At 47.0% G+C, this 14,762-nt stretch overlaps 2 protein-coding genes across 2 annotated transcripts in view; both read right to left on the bottom strand.

Annotated features, from left to right (window-relative positions):
* Nucleotides 1-14,762, bottom strand: part of LOC142258673 (uncharacterized) — a 333,416-nt gene that overhangs the window by 265,447 nt on the left and 53,207 nt on the right. The gene's annotated exons all lie outside the window — the stretch shown is intronic.
* LOC142258671 (uncharacterized) overlaps nucleotides 1-14,762 on the bottom strand; it is an 81,497-nt gene that overhangs the window by 44,440 nt on the left and 22,295 nt on the right. Inside the window, exons 4-6 of the mRNA XM_075331293.1 lie at nucleotides 14,601-14,724; nucleotides 14,455-14,519; nucleotides 14,152-14,254 (exon numbers count right to left, since the gene is read on the bottom strand). Coding sequence (XP_075187408.1) covers nucleotides 14,152-14,254; nucleotides 14,455-14,519; nucleotides 14,601-14,724 — 292 coding nt within the window. The remainder of the gene's footprint in view (nucleotides 1-14,151; nucleotides 14,255-14,454; nucleotides 14,520-14,600; nucleotides 14,725-14,762) is intronic.

Below are 14,762 nucleotides of genomic sequence, written 5' to 3'. Positions count from 1 at the left end.
GAGGATCCTGAAGCGCCGACCAGCATGAACACGGAGCTAGACTTTCAGGTGGGGAGATCTGGAGCTGAAGGTGCACTTGAGAGTGGAGGCCACGCTGACACCTCGTGGCAAGATGGCGACGGGACACAGAGAGGGGAGAAGAAGGAAGTTGCAGCTGCCAGGAGCGCGGTGGGAGTGGAGGAGGGGGGGACCGGACAGATCAGAGGCCCAAAGGCAGTAGCTGGAAAAATGAGGGCAGATTCCATGAGAGCACAAGGAGAAGGGAGTGGGGGCGCCGAAAAACAGGGCCAGACACAACATAAATATAACTTGGAGGGAACGTTTTCTGGAGCGGGGGAGGGAGGCAGAGCTCAGGATCAAGTCACTATACCACCAGACGCTGGTCCCCAAACACCCCCCCTCAGCTATCTAAGCACCCTGTCTGGCAGTGGAATAAATAAGAGCCCGGGGACACTCCATGACACAGACACAGCTGCAATGTCTATATCTGCACCCAGAAACACAGAGACACCTGGAGCTGAGATGGAAGAGATAGGAGCAAATGCTGATGTAAGAATAGGAGATTCTCTATCCCTAGACATACAAAATCTTACTGCATATATCCAGAGCATCCCGACAAAGAAAGATATGGAGAAATATATCACACGCCTGGAAGCCTCATATAAAGCGGAGATAACAATCCTGAGAGATGAGGTGCAGCATCTAGGTGAAAGAGTGGTGGCAGCAGAGGCCTCTACTTCAGCTATGGCTGCAAGAATGGATTCTCACAACTCTGAAATCTCAGTCCATACATATCAGTTACAATACTTGGCCGATTTGCTGGATGATGCTGAGAATAGGGGCTGTCGTAATAATATAAGGGTTAGAGGTTTACCCGAATCAGTGACTCCGTCTGAACTGCACAAAACCTTACGTCACCTCTTTAACTCACTTTTGGGAGTCCCCAAAGACACTCCCTTGGAGATGGACCGTGCCCATAGGGCCCTGGGCCTTAAACCTGCGGATCCTGCCTATTCTAGGGATGTTATATGTCGGGTCCACAGGTACCAACTTAAGGATGCTATAATGACACAAGCCAGAGCTGCTTGAAATATACAGTTCCAGGGAACAAGCCTGCAGATTTTGCCAGATCTTTCAAGATGGACCCTCCAAAGAAAAGCACTTCGTCCACTATTAGATATTCTGAGACAATGCAACATCCCCTACACTTGGGGCTTCCCTTTTCGCCTGCGGGTCCAGCAAGTGGGAAGGGTACACACTCTTAGTCACCCGAGAGGACTTCAGGAATTCACGTAAGCTCTGGAGATACCATCGGTTTCCATAAAAACATGGCCAAATTTACTAAGAGGTCTTCTGGGCAATGACCCGCCTCAGCCTAGACCCCAGCGACAGAAGGAACCCAGAAGAGGAAGGAGAAGAGAGGTGGACGACCAGGGATGACAAGAAGAATGCCTGATGAATCCAGTAGAGTACAGTGTTCACTTATCCGATAACTTTGTTATACAATGCTAATGCATAGACTGGTATATTTGTGTTAAAAAGTTTCGATTTTGCATATAGTAAACAGTTATGGGTTATATTCCCCCCCCCTCCGTTTCCCATAGCCCTTTCCCTCCCCCCCCTTTTTTTCTTTATCCCTCCCCCCTGCCCCCCTCTTCCCCCCTACCCCCTCTGCCCCCCTTCAGAGAACTCCTCCCCCTACCCCCTCCCAAGCAAATTACGTGACTAAGAGGTGGAATATCCTACCGTTAAGGGTTAGTAGGATCGGGAGAGCCTTATAATACAACCAGCTCCACAAAGGAAGGGCAAATCAGACAAGACGAGTCACAGGATGGTCAATTTAAATATACTTAGTTTTCTTTAACTTTTCATCATAAAATCGTTATAATAATACAATGATTGTTAGCTTGGTTTAGAACATAGCTGAGATAGTTCCTGGCTCCGGGGGAGGATCTGGATCCCTTTGGAAAGCGCGCTCCCAATAGAGGGCACTATACCTCGCAGGTCTGGGTGTAGTATAAAGTTCTAGGCCCTCTACCTTACTCGCAATACGGGATTATCCTGGGGCGAGTGAGGTCATAAAAGTTAGGTAATTTGGTTATCTTACAACCAAACTTTATCTGTTGCTCATATAGTTTGTATCTTCTATTTTCTTTTCTTTTCTGACTTCTACTATTCTGGTAGTGTTTTTCCCCTCCCCTGTGTTTTGACCGGTACTGCTACAGACTTAAGGGTGCTTTACACGCTGCAACATCGGTAACGATAGATCGTCGGGGTCACGTCGGTAGTGACGCACATCCGGCACAGTTACCGACATCGCAGCGTGTAACACAAATGAGCGACGATCATCGAGCACAAACACGTGAAAAATCGTTGCTCGTTGTCACGTCGCTCATTTCCTTAATATCACTGCAGCGACAGGTACGATGTTGTTTGTCGTTCCTGCGGCATCACACATCGCTGTGTGTGACGCCGCTGGAACGACAAACATCTCCTTACCTGCCTCCACCGGAAAAGGAGGAAGGAAGGAGGTGGGCGGCATGTTCCGGACGCTCATCTCCTACCCTCCTTTTCTATTGGGCGGCGGTTCAGTGACGCTGCTGTGACATCGCTGTGACGCTGAACGAACCGCCCCCTTAGAAAGGAGGCAGATCGCCGGTCACAGCGACGTCGCAGAGCAGTTATATGCGTGTGACACTGCCGTAGCGATAATGTTCACTACAGCAGCGATCACCACATATCGGCCATACGATGGGGCGGTTGCTATCGCGCTCGACATCGCTAGCATCGGCTAGCAATGTCGCAGCGTGTAAAGCACCCTTAAGATGCTGAAAATAAAGCTGGGATCTCTGAATGTCAGGGGTTTTAATGTACCTCAAAATACCAAAAAGATCTCAGATATTATACAATATGCACAAACAGAAAATACAGATATTGCTTCTACAAGAGACACATTTTAAAACGGGTCAAGTGCCTGACATTCACAACCGATATTACACCGAATGGTTGCATAATACTAATAACGAGTCTAAATCAAAAGTGGTATCGATAGCCCTGCATAAAAACCTAAGCTACTCAGTGTTGGACTCACGAGTGGATGACGCAGGTAGATATGTCTTGCTCAAATTAAAAATTAGCTCCACCATTTATACAGTGGCCGGGTGGTATGCCCCGAATCGAAACCAAACTAATGCTTGTTGTTCATTTCTAAAGATTCTGGCTGATTTCGCGGAAGGTATGGTTTTAATGGGAGGAGATTTCAATTTAACCCTGAACCCACAGATCGATGTGTTGACTGGGAGAAGTACGGTGCCCACTAAACGAATAGCAGCATTGAAGCGTGAGTTACACAGGCTACACCTCTCAGATGTATGGAGGATCATGAACCCCCAGGGGAGAGACTACACGTTTTTTTCCAATCCTCATCAGTCTTATAGCAGGATTGATTTTTTCCTGGTTAAGCAACCGGTCCTGTCATGGCATCCGAAGCCTACGATAGGAAACATGATTTGGACAGATCATGCGCCTATATTTTTAGAGATCACTCCAACAGACTGCCCGAATCGGGAATGGACCTGGAGACTGAATGATAGGTTATTGCGGGATGACGTGTGTGTGTGTCTCTGACCTGGAGAATTCTATTGATCTCTTCATATCTACACATGCAAACGACCCCACACCTCTCCCGGTTCAGTGGGAGGCATTTAAGTGTGTACAGAGAGAGGTGCTAATCAAGCAAGGAGCGCGGCTTTACAAGGAAAGGGCCATGGAAATAGCAGGCCTCCTTCAAACAAATAACACATGCGAGAAGGCACATAAAGCCCACCCCTCCTCAGACATATTAGCCCAGCTGATTAAGGCCAGAGAAGACCTCCGAGGTGTTCTGGATACCAAATTCCTAAGATTTAAAACCCAATTTAAAAGATTATACTGTTATTCTGATAAGCCATCCTTTAGCTCGCCTCCTCCACCCACGTAATCATACCTTATATATCCCTAAAATGAAATCAAAAGGAAACACAGACACACATGACCCTGCGGAGATACTGAACATATTGAGAGTATTATTCGGGATAGTACAATATTCAGGGGAAATTTGCGAACATAGCCCCACAGGACTTACAAAACCGTATTGATTCATATGTCACAGAAACCTCCCTCCCAACCCTAAAAGCAGAAGAATCAACACTATTAGATGACATCTTCTCAGGGGAAGAGGTAGATGCTGTCATTAAAAATACACCAGCAGGGAAGAGCCCGGGCCCTGATGGATTTTCACCGGCATTATATAAGAGATTCCATGAAAAAAATCACCCCTTTTATCACTAAAGTGTTCAACTCTGTGTCAGAGGATTCCCCATTTACCCCACAATCCCTCGAAGCCCATACTACAGTGATCCCGAAGCCGGGAAAGGACGCAATGGTGGCCTCCAACTACAGACCCATATCACTGATAAACATTGATATGAAATTATTCGCCAAACTTTTGCAGAATAAATTGGCCCCCCTGCTTCCTTCTCTAGTTCATACGGAGCAAGTGGGGTTCGTTAAAGGGAGAGAGGCCCGGGACAACGTAAATAAAACAATCACTATAATAGCACAGGACATTTCCAGAACTGAACCGGTGGGGCTCCTGGCTGTAGACGCTGAAAAAGCGTTCGACCGTGTACACTGGGGGTTCATGAGGTCTGCGTTAAACCAGATAGGTATAGGAGGGAAATTCCTCGGAAGGATTATGGCTTTGTACACCCGCCCCTCGGCCCGCATCAAAGCCAATGGTTCCCTTTCCGCTCCCTTTGAGATCAGGAACGGCACCCACCAGGGATGTCCTCTGTCCCCCTTACTATATATAATAATTATGGAACACCTGGCAAATGCGATCAGACAGAACCCCAGTGTGCACAGTCTCCGCGTAGGACAAGGAGAATACAAAACGTCGTTATATGCAGATGACCTCTTGTTATATATATCACAGCCAGTGGTCTCCTTCCCAGCGCTCTTACAGGAGTTTGACAGATTCGGCGCATTGAGTAACTTTAAAGTTAATTACTCTAAAACAGAAGCAATGAACATAACACTGGCCCCGTCAGAAGTCCAGATAATAAAAAACACATTCCCTTTCCGGTGGCAGACAAAGGCGATCAACTACCTGGGAGTAAATATTCCAAATAGGCTTGACCTGCTGTACGCTCTCAATTATCAAACTTTGTTATCCAAGACTCTAAAGGATCTTGAGTCGTACGGCAGAAAGAGCTTATCTTGGTTTGGAAGGATGAACTCCTTCAAAATGGACATTTTACCACGATTTTTATATATCTTCCAGACGGTCCCCATTAACCCACTGGCGGCCTTCTTTTAGGGGTTCTTTGCACGCTGCGACCATCGCTAGCGATCTCGTTAGCGATGTGAAATTCTAGATCGCAAATGCGATCTTTCGGGATCGTACATAGGTCATTTTACGCATGTGCGATCCCTAAAGATTGCACTTGCGATCTAGAATTTCACATCGCTAATGAGATCGCTAGCAATGGTCGCAGCATGCAAAGTACCCCTAAGACTCTTAAAACAGCACTGATACAGTATATATGGAAAGGAGCCAAACCCAGGATTAGCTACCAGACTCTCACAAGATCAAAAATAAATGGAGGGGCGGGACTAACAGACCTGAGAGTATACCATCAAGCATCATTGTTGGCCCGGCTTATTGATTGGCATTTTCATGACCAAACTAAGCAATGGGTATTACTAAAACAAGAATGCTCCCGGACAATGCTGAAAAAAATTACCCTGGATCTCCCCTAGACAGGACACATTGTTTGAACCTGGAGGGATCTTGCCTGCGGCTACGTTAAAAGTATGGGACAAAATTAAAGCAACAAAAGGGGTTAACTAGTACCAGTTCCCCACTGACCCCCCTGTTTGACAACCCTGATTTCCCCCCGAGGTGTCTGGTGGAGGAATTCCTGGGATGGAACAGGCGGTCAGATATCAGAATGGGTGACATAATGAGATCTTTACCATCCTTTGAGGAACTACAGAACCAATCCCCCTCTAGACAATTAAAATGGATGGAATATATACAGCCAAGTTCATTTGTAAATTCCAAATATGGAGGGGGACGATCTCCCTGATTACTATCGACCACACCATTTGAACAACTATTCTCAAGGGAGACACCCCCACACACCAGATCTCATTAATAAGTAACTTATTAAATCGACAAGGGTCGATGGACCCCAATTATATCCGGGCATGGGAGAAGGAATTGGGTTATGACCTCACAGAGGAAGACATACAAAAGGCATGTATATTCTCCCATAAAATATCTGTAGCGAGTAATGCTCAAGAAAAAAAGTTACAACCTACTGACGAGGTGGTACCAATACCCCACTAGAGTCCACAAGGCATTCCCTTTGGTATCAGATCGTTGTTGGAGATGTGATAGGGAAAAGGGAACCATGGCGCACATATGGTGGGAGCGTCAAGGAGTGGCCCCATTCTGGACAAAGGTGTATCAGGTTTATAAGCAAATGACGGAGGAACGAGTCACACCGTCATTCAAAACCGCAATTCTATCAATCCTTCCCGGTTCCATAGGGCAACAGAAAAAGAGTCTGCTGCGCTTCTGTCTAATAGCAGCACGAGCAGTTATCCCAAGGCACTGGCGATTGACGACGTGACATAGTATAACAGCGTTGCTGACGGAATTTTCCCATATAATTCGTAAGGAGGAACTCTCGTCGGAACTCTCAGACTCACAGGAAAAATTTGTGAGGTTGTGGCAACCTTGGATATCATTTAAGGAAACAGCAGACTTTTCTAGTATATTCCGGTAGCAGTATCCGATCCCCCCGTTTTCCCTTGTCGCCTTTAAATCTCTCCTCTCTTCTTGGTTCTCTCTTGATCTTAATTCCTTGTTTCATATGTATTAAGTTGGAATAAATCATTATGTTCCAGTGGTCCAGAGACAGCTGGATTAATAGTAGATTCTGCAATGGAGTTTGAGGATTACCCCAAGAGTACAGTTATAATAATACAGGGCAGAAATGACATGAATATATGAGAATATGTTATATATCTACGTTGGTTTGATATTAATGTAATACTTTCCTATACTCTTCTGTTTTTTTTTGCTTTCTGTATTTCCTAAAATTCTTTTAATAAACACTGACTGGTTATAATTGGCAAAACTGAGGAACAGTTGAATCACCTTTACTCCATCAGGACAGGGCCACTTCAGCATCACCGACACCTCGTCCGGGTCAATCTTCAGGCTGGTGTCCAAGATTACGTAACCAAGCAAAAGGAGGGAAGACAGTTCAAGGGGGCACTTCTCAAATTTGGTGTATAATTGATTCTCACTTAGTCTCTGTAGTTCCTGTGTGTAGAGAGATCAGGAGAGACCACCAAGATGTCGTCCAGGTACACCACCACGCATGGGTAGAGGAGGGTCCTGAAATATATCGTTCACAAATTCCTGGACGATCGCCAGAACATTGCTGAGCCCAAATTGCATTTCCCGATACTCATAGTGACCGTTACGGGCATTAAAATCAATCTTCCATTCATCACCCAACCATATCTGGACGAGGTTGTAGGCACCACGGAGGTCGAGCTTGGAGAAGATCCTGGAACCACAGAGAGAGTCAAACAATTCCAGTATTTATTCTTGACAGTTTCGTTAAGACCTCTATCATCAATACATGGCTGAAGGAAACCATCCTTTTTCTTGACAAAGAAGAATCCGGCTCTGGCCGGTGAGCAGGACCTTTGGATGAATCCTTTTGCCAGGTTTTCCTTTATGTATTCAGACATGGCTTGGGTCTCTGCCTGAGACAGACGGTAGATACGACCGCGAAGAGAAGTGGAACCAGGAAGGAGGAGGTTGATAAGGTAAGCACGTGGCCTATGTGGTGGCAGAGTCTCAGTTCCCTTGTTGTTGAAGACATCCGAGTAGGACCAGCAGGCGGACGGCAGACCCAGAAGATTTGAAGGCCTCACAGGTTGAGCTGAAAAGAAACATTCTTTGAGTGAGACAGGTGTGACCCCCACCTGAGCCATGGCAGACCCAATAACATTGAATGCAACATTCTTGGTAGCAAGTAGAAAGTGATTCTCTCCATGTGCAGCATTTCCACCTGAAGGTCAACTTGCTCGGTGAATAAATGGATAGCCTCTAACAAGGGCTTTCCATCCACAGATGACATTGCATAGGGAGCTTGTAGCTGATGGACCTGAATCAGATACTGATCCACAATGGTCTGCTGTACAAAGTTCCCGATGCAACCAGAGTCCAATAAGGCCAACTCTGTGAATCGGGTGTTGCCACTAGTTACAAACACGGATATAAATAAATAGTGATGAAACTTGTTGTCACCTAGGGTAGCCTCTCCTACTGATCCTCAGTTTGGCAGTTTCCCGGAATTCTTGGACAGAAACGAATCAGGTGAGCAGCACTTCCGCAGTAGAAGCATCCCTCTCCAGTGGGATGGATCTCTCGGTAGAGCTTTTCTGGATGCATTTGATCCGCTTCCATGGGCTCGGGAGGAGTCACAGAGACTACAGGTCATGGCATATAGGGTTTCTGGAATGAAGGAGCCAGGCGCAACATTCTTTTCTCTAGATTCGTCTCTCTGGATCATTCTTGTAACCGGAGGTCGATGCGGATAGCTAGCAAAACCAGGTCGCCCAGAGAAGAAGGAACATCTTGACCAGCCAGCTTGTCCTTAATCCTACAAAACAATTCTTGCCATAATGTAGCTGCCACCAGTGTTTCGTTATTCCAGCCCAGTTTGGAAGAGAGTGCGGACAGCATACAGGCACCCAGAACGAGCAGTTCTGTATGCATATCTAGAATCCTTGCCCAACAGTCTCAGCATATAGTAGCACACAAACAGATTTTTTTACTCCGAAGCCAGCTGTACGTGTCCTGACGTCAGAGATGTAAGAAACAAAAGAGGAGGGCACTCACCGGGCTGCCGCATACAAAAAGTCTGTTTATTTCAGCATGAGGTAAAATATAAAAACAGCGGGGGGAGGGGGAATGCACGGCACAGCAGACGACGGCCGTTTCGTGCTTAACAAGCACTTCATCAGGTCTACAAACACATCACGTCAGATCCCCTTTCTTATAGGGCAACACGCAACAGTGGAAATATCAGAAACGTATAAAAACATTTTAAAAACATCAATAAATAACATCAGACTGTAACACTTATAACAAAGACATGAAAACAGCAAGAAATCTCCGGCTTTTCTAATCTTACAAGAACACCGAGATAGTTTTTCTCATTTAACCCTAGGGGGCCCAGTGCCTTGTACTTTATTATATATTGAGCTTCCTTTTGTAGTAGAATGTTATGGAGATCTCCTCCTTCTGCTCTGGGCTCCACTTGCTCTAAACCAGCAAAAGTTAGTATATTTTTATTGGCTCCATGTATGTCTCTAACATGTGAAATCATTTTTGTTGCACCAATAACTGTCTCTATAGAGTTGCGGTGCTCTCTAAATCTAACAGAGCGGCCGGATAGTTTTCCCGATGTAGTACATTCCGCACGGGCAAAAAATGATATATATACCACCATTTTGGTTTTGCAAGTGATCAGTTGTTTAGTAATATGCCAGATGTTCCCTATTTTTAGAGGTCTATCTGTGCAGTGAAACCTGCAAAATGAACAACTGCCACACTTGTAATTCCCTTTTGGGCTATATTTATGCAACCAGGTAGTGGGTGGCACATATCTTTTTTTAACCAAGATATCACCCAATTTTTTGCATCTGACAATTTCTGTTAATAATTGAATGAATAGTATTCTCTAGTGGCCCATAATTGAAATAGTTTTGTTGTTTATTGATGTTTTTAAAATGTTTTTGTAAGTTTCTGATATTTCCTCTGTGGGGTGTTGCCCTATAAGAAAGGGGATCTGACGTCATGTGTTTGTAGACCTGTTGAATTGCTTGTTAAGCACTAAACGGCCGTCGTCTGCTGTGCCGTGCATTTCCCCCTCCTCTCCGCCGCTGTTTTTATATTTTACCTGATGATGAAATAAACAGACTTTTTATATACGGCAGCCCGGTGAGTGCCCTCCTCTTCTTTTGCTTCTTATGGATGGGACTTATGCTTGGAAGGAGCACCAGTGCCCGGAGTAAAGCTGTAACTATGCCGGAGCGAGCTGTACCGGACTTTGAGTGGAAAGGTGAATTTGCTTGGAGGTCGGTCGGTGAGCTGATTAGTGCTCGGTGTTCCTTTGGATTCTTCTGTTGTTGGCTTCAGAGATATATAGTGTGCATGACTGGAAGTGCGGTGACTTCTGACCATGAGCAGTGAGCCTACACCTGGCGTTGGACATGCTCAATGCCGAGAGGCTTTGTATAGAGATGCAGATGACACTGGACATCGTAAAGCATGATTGTGACGCCTAGAAGAGGGTGCTGTCACGATTCCTCCACACAGTGCGTCTGGGAGGCAATGAAGGATTGCATGCCTACTAAGGTATATCATGGCTCCTCTCTGGGGTTCAAACCGGTGCTCTCTGGTTGTTTGTTGCTTTCCCCCTTGGTTGGACACTGCCTGTTTTGTGTTCGTACAACTGATGAAGGATGTTGTCTTTATTTCTTATGTTTTGCCTTCCAGTTTCACTTCTATTCAGGAGGGTGCAATTTCTTGTTTGGTTTGCCCAATCACATTTTGAGAGAAGCCATTTACACTCACTACTCACATGCCTCAGTGCTGGTTATTTCTGGATGGATGATTGTCTGGAGTCACAGCTACTCTGTTAAAGGGGTTCTCTGGCCTTAAATGTTAAGTCGTCAGTCTCTCTTTGTGACTGCAGACTTATGCGCCCTCCCAGTGCGCACACTGTGTGCTGCGAGGATTCACCGGTTTTTGAGCTGGGAACGGCGGTCACACAAGGCAATTCTGCGATATGCATGCTGCCGGTCAGAATTCGACTAGTAGGCATCAATTAATACAACGTTGGATTGGAGAGTAACTCCATCTTGTACCCATTAAAGGAGTTGTCCGACATAAACTCAAAAATTTTTGTTAAGCTAATCTGTGCTGTATTGTCATATTAAACACCCCTACATTGTTATTTTTTGTTTTCTAACTTTTGTTCCTCTTGAATTCACCCTTTATTCTCTGCAGCTCTTTGTTTACATTCAGCTCAACCAAACTGACCACTTCCTGTGCTAAACCTCCCAGTCAGAGCTGGCACCGCCCGGCCTCAGTGTCCAGCCTCGCCCCCTGCCCGCCCCCTGCACATACATTCCCTGTCAGTATTCTGCCCCACCACCTGACCTGTTATCACTACAGCATTGCAAATAACAGCCCCACATCGGGCTCTGCACCACACACCACATCGGGCTCTGCACCCCACACACACACACATAGGGCTCTGCACACCACACACACACATATGGCTCTGCACCGCACACACACATAGGGCTCTGCACACCGCACACACACATATGGCTCTGCACACCACACACACACATAGGGCTCTGCATCGCACACACACATATCGCTCTGCACACCACACACACATAGGCCTCTGCACCGCACACACACATAGGGCTCTGCACACCACACACACATAGGGCTCTGAACACCACACACACATAGGGCTCTGCACACCACACACACATAGGGCTCTGCACACCACACACACATAGGGCTCTGCACACCACACACACATAGGGCTCTGCACACCACACACACATAGGGCTCTGCACACCAGGGCTCTGCACACCAGGGCTCTGCACCACACACACATAGGGCTCTGCACCCCACACACACATATGGCTCTGCACCCCACACACACATATGGCTCTGCACCGCACACACACATAGGGCTCTGCACACCACACACATAGGGCTCTGCACCGCACACACACATATGGCTCTGCACCCCACACACACATATGGCTCTGCACACCACACACACATATGGCTCTGCACCGCACACACACATATGGCTCTGCACCGCACACACACATATGGCTCTGCACCGCACACACACATATGGCTCTGCACCGCACACACACATAGGGCTCTGCTCACCGCACACACACATAGGGCTCTGCACACCGTACACACACATATGGCTCTGCACACCACACACACATAGGACTCTGCACACCACACACACATAGGGCTCTGCACACCACACACACATAGGGCTCTGCACCGCACACACACATAGGGCTCTGATCACCGCACACACACATAGGTCTCTGCACACCACACACACATATGGCTCTGCACACCACATACACACATAGGGCTCTGCACACCACACACACATAGGGCTCTGCACCGCACACACATAGGGCTCTGCACACCACACACACATAGGGCTCTGCACACCAAACACGCACATATGGCTCTGCACAACACACACATAGGGCTCTGCACACCGCACACACACATAGCACTCTGCACCGCACACACACATATGGCTCAGCACACCACACACACATAGGGCTCTGCACACCACACACACATAGGGCTCTGCACACCACACACACACACACACACATAGGGCTCAGCACACCACACACACATAGGGCTCTGCACACCACACACACATAGGGCTCTGCACACCACACACACACACACACATAGGGCTCTGCACACCACACACACATAGGGCTCTGCACCGCACACACACAGGGCTCTGCACACCACACACACACGGCGCTCTGTACTGACCCCCCTACCCCCATAGGGAACACATTTAGGGAATACATACTCGCCCGTCCTCGGTCCCCGCCGCCCCTGCACGTTCGCACGCTGTCTGTGCTCTGGCCATATCAGCACACTAGTGACGTCACCGCTGTCCTGAACTGTCAGACTCACACAGCGGGACAGTGATGAGAAGCAGCGCTGCGCTCCTCTCATCAGCGCTTTCAAATATATCGGCATCTGTGATGCTGGTACATTTGAATGTGCGATAATGAGCAGGGGACCGGTGCTGCTGCTGACACCACGGCAGCCGCCACCAGGCCCCTCCCCCAGGTCACGGACCCCACAGCAGTGCAGGGGGAGGTTGTAGTAGGGAGAGTACGGGGTGCAGGGAGGGGGGGCGGGGACTCCACGCACTGTAGCCGCCCAGTAGGGTGGCAACATGCTGTTTCCAGATTTGCATGTTAACATGGTCCTGCCCATGTTGACATGAAATGACCAGAAGCAGCAAAATCGCGGCAGGAGCGGTCACATGACCACTCTGAGCCAGGGGAGAGGGGCTGACAGCAGGGCAGGTAAGTGCTCACTACCTACTTACCTGCCCCAATGTAGCCCAATAGGGTAATAAAAAAAAAGTCAAAATAAGCCGGATAACCCCTTTAATGATGGTTTTCAGGATCTAAGCATTTCTGGTTATACAATTGTTAGGCCAAGTCGATCAGTCATCCTCTGATCTCTATGGCCTTTACTCTGGAGATTGGGATTGAGGATAAAGTCCTGGCCTTTACCACCTTTAGGTTATCCCCAATAACCCAACTTCCCTGTAACCTGGTATTTCTATTTCCAGAGGGAAAATACCTTCTCTTCTGGTTGACTTCAAGAAACCCTTTATGTCAAAATAACGTATTAACTTTATTATATGGGTTACACTCTATAGGAGTCTATTTTCTATATTTGTAAAAATAAAAAGGTTTTAGATTTTTTTTATTCCGGTGCACATTCATTTTTCAAAAAAATATATTTGTTTAGTCCATTGGGTCTCATGGGTGAGAGAAAGTCCCCTCCATTATCTAACCACCTAGAGTCCTTCTTTGCTACTAAGCGCAGCATCTTAAGGGGTAAAGATGAGGCTCAGCGTTATCTCCAATCCCAATCATTGTGGCAGGAGCCCGGCTGTCAGTCACGGATATTGGGGTTTATGTCTCCATATTCTGTTATCAAACACTGACATGAGTGTAATAGGAGACGATGGCTTCTTAGTCCCAAATTGGACAAGACTTTTTCTTCATCAGGACTGACCGCGGATGATGAAGAAACCGGCTGCAGTCACATTAGTATAATTCATCCCCGGCTGTATCTTATCATCCATATTATAAATCCACAACCTGTGACATCACATAACAGTATTGCATCATAAAGGAGCAAGATTTTGGCTAAAACAGTGACTATACATCTAAGAGCCTCACCGGGGCGGTGATCTGCAGGAATCCCCTCGTTACTCCGCTGATCGCCCCTCACATTTCTCTCTGGAGAATTAATATTGCTCAGATCTTTATCCGGATCCAAAAGCTGCAAAACAAAATATTGTAAAAGTCCCCGGGAATAATGGAGATAAGATCCAGACATGTGAGGTCTGTGGTCAGCTGTGATCCTGCCGTCTCCACCGCTCTCATTACACAAGTATAAACATCTAATACTGGAGGAGAAAACAAGACTGAACACAAGGAGGTCACAGCCGTCTACACCTCATAGGGGAGATCTCCATCTACCTGAGGATCCTGTGGAGGAGGAGGAGCGGGACATCTCTCTGGGGTCGTCCTCGTACTGGAGAGACCTGCAGGAGACACAGACAGGACGGACATCATTATTACATACAGATAATTATAGGCCGGGTGTATTCAGTCCTGTCTATTACCTGGTGATGTGCGGGGCTGGGGCTCCTCCATCATCACCTCCTTGTACCGCTCCTTGTTTCCTTCTAGATACTCCCACTCCTCCATGGAGAAATAGATGGTGACGTCCTGACACCTTATAGGAACCTGACAACACAATGATACCGTCATCACCCAGAATCCTC

The sequence above is a fragment of the Anomaloglossus baeobatrachus genome (genome assembly GCF_048569485.1).
Source record: "Anomaloglossus baeobatrachus isolate aAnoBae1 chromosome 1 unlocalized genomic scaffold, aAnoBae1.hap1 SUPER_1_unloc_4, whole genome shotgun sequence".
NCBI lineage: Eukaryota > Metazoa > Chordata > Amphibia > Anura > Aromobatidae > Anomaloglossus > Anomaloglossus baeobatrachus.
This window is presented reverse-complemented; position numbering and strand designations above follow the sequence as displayed.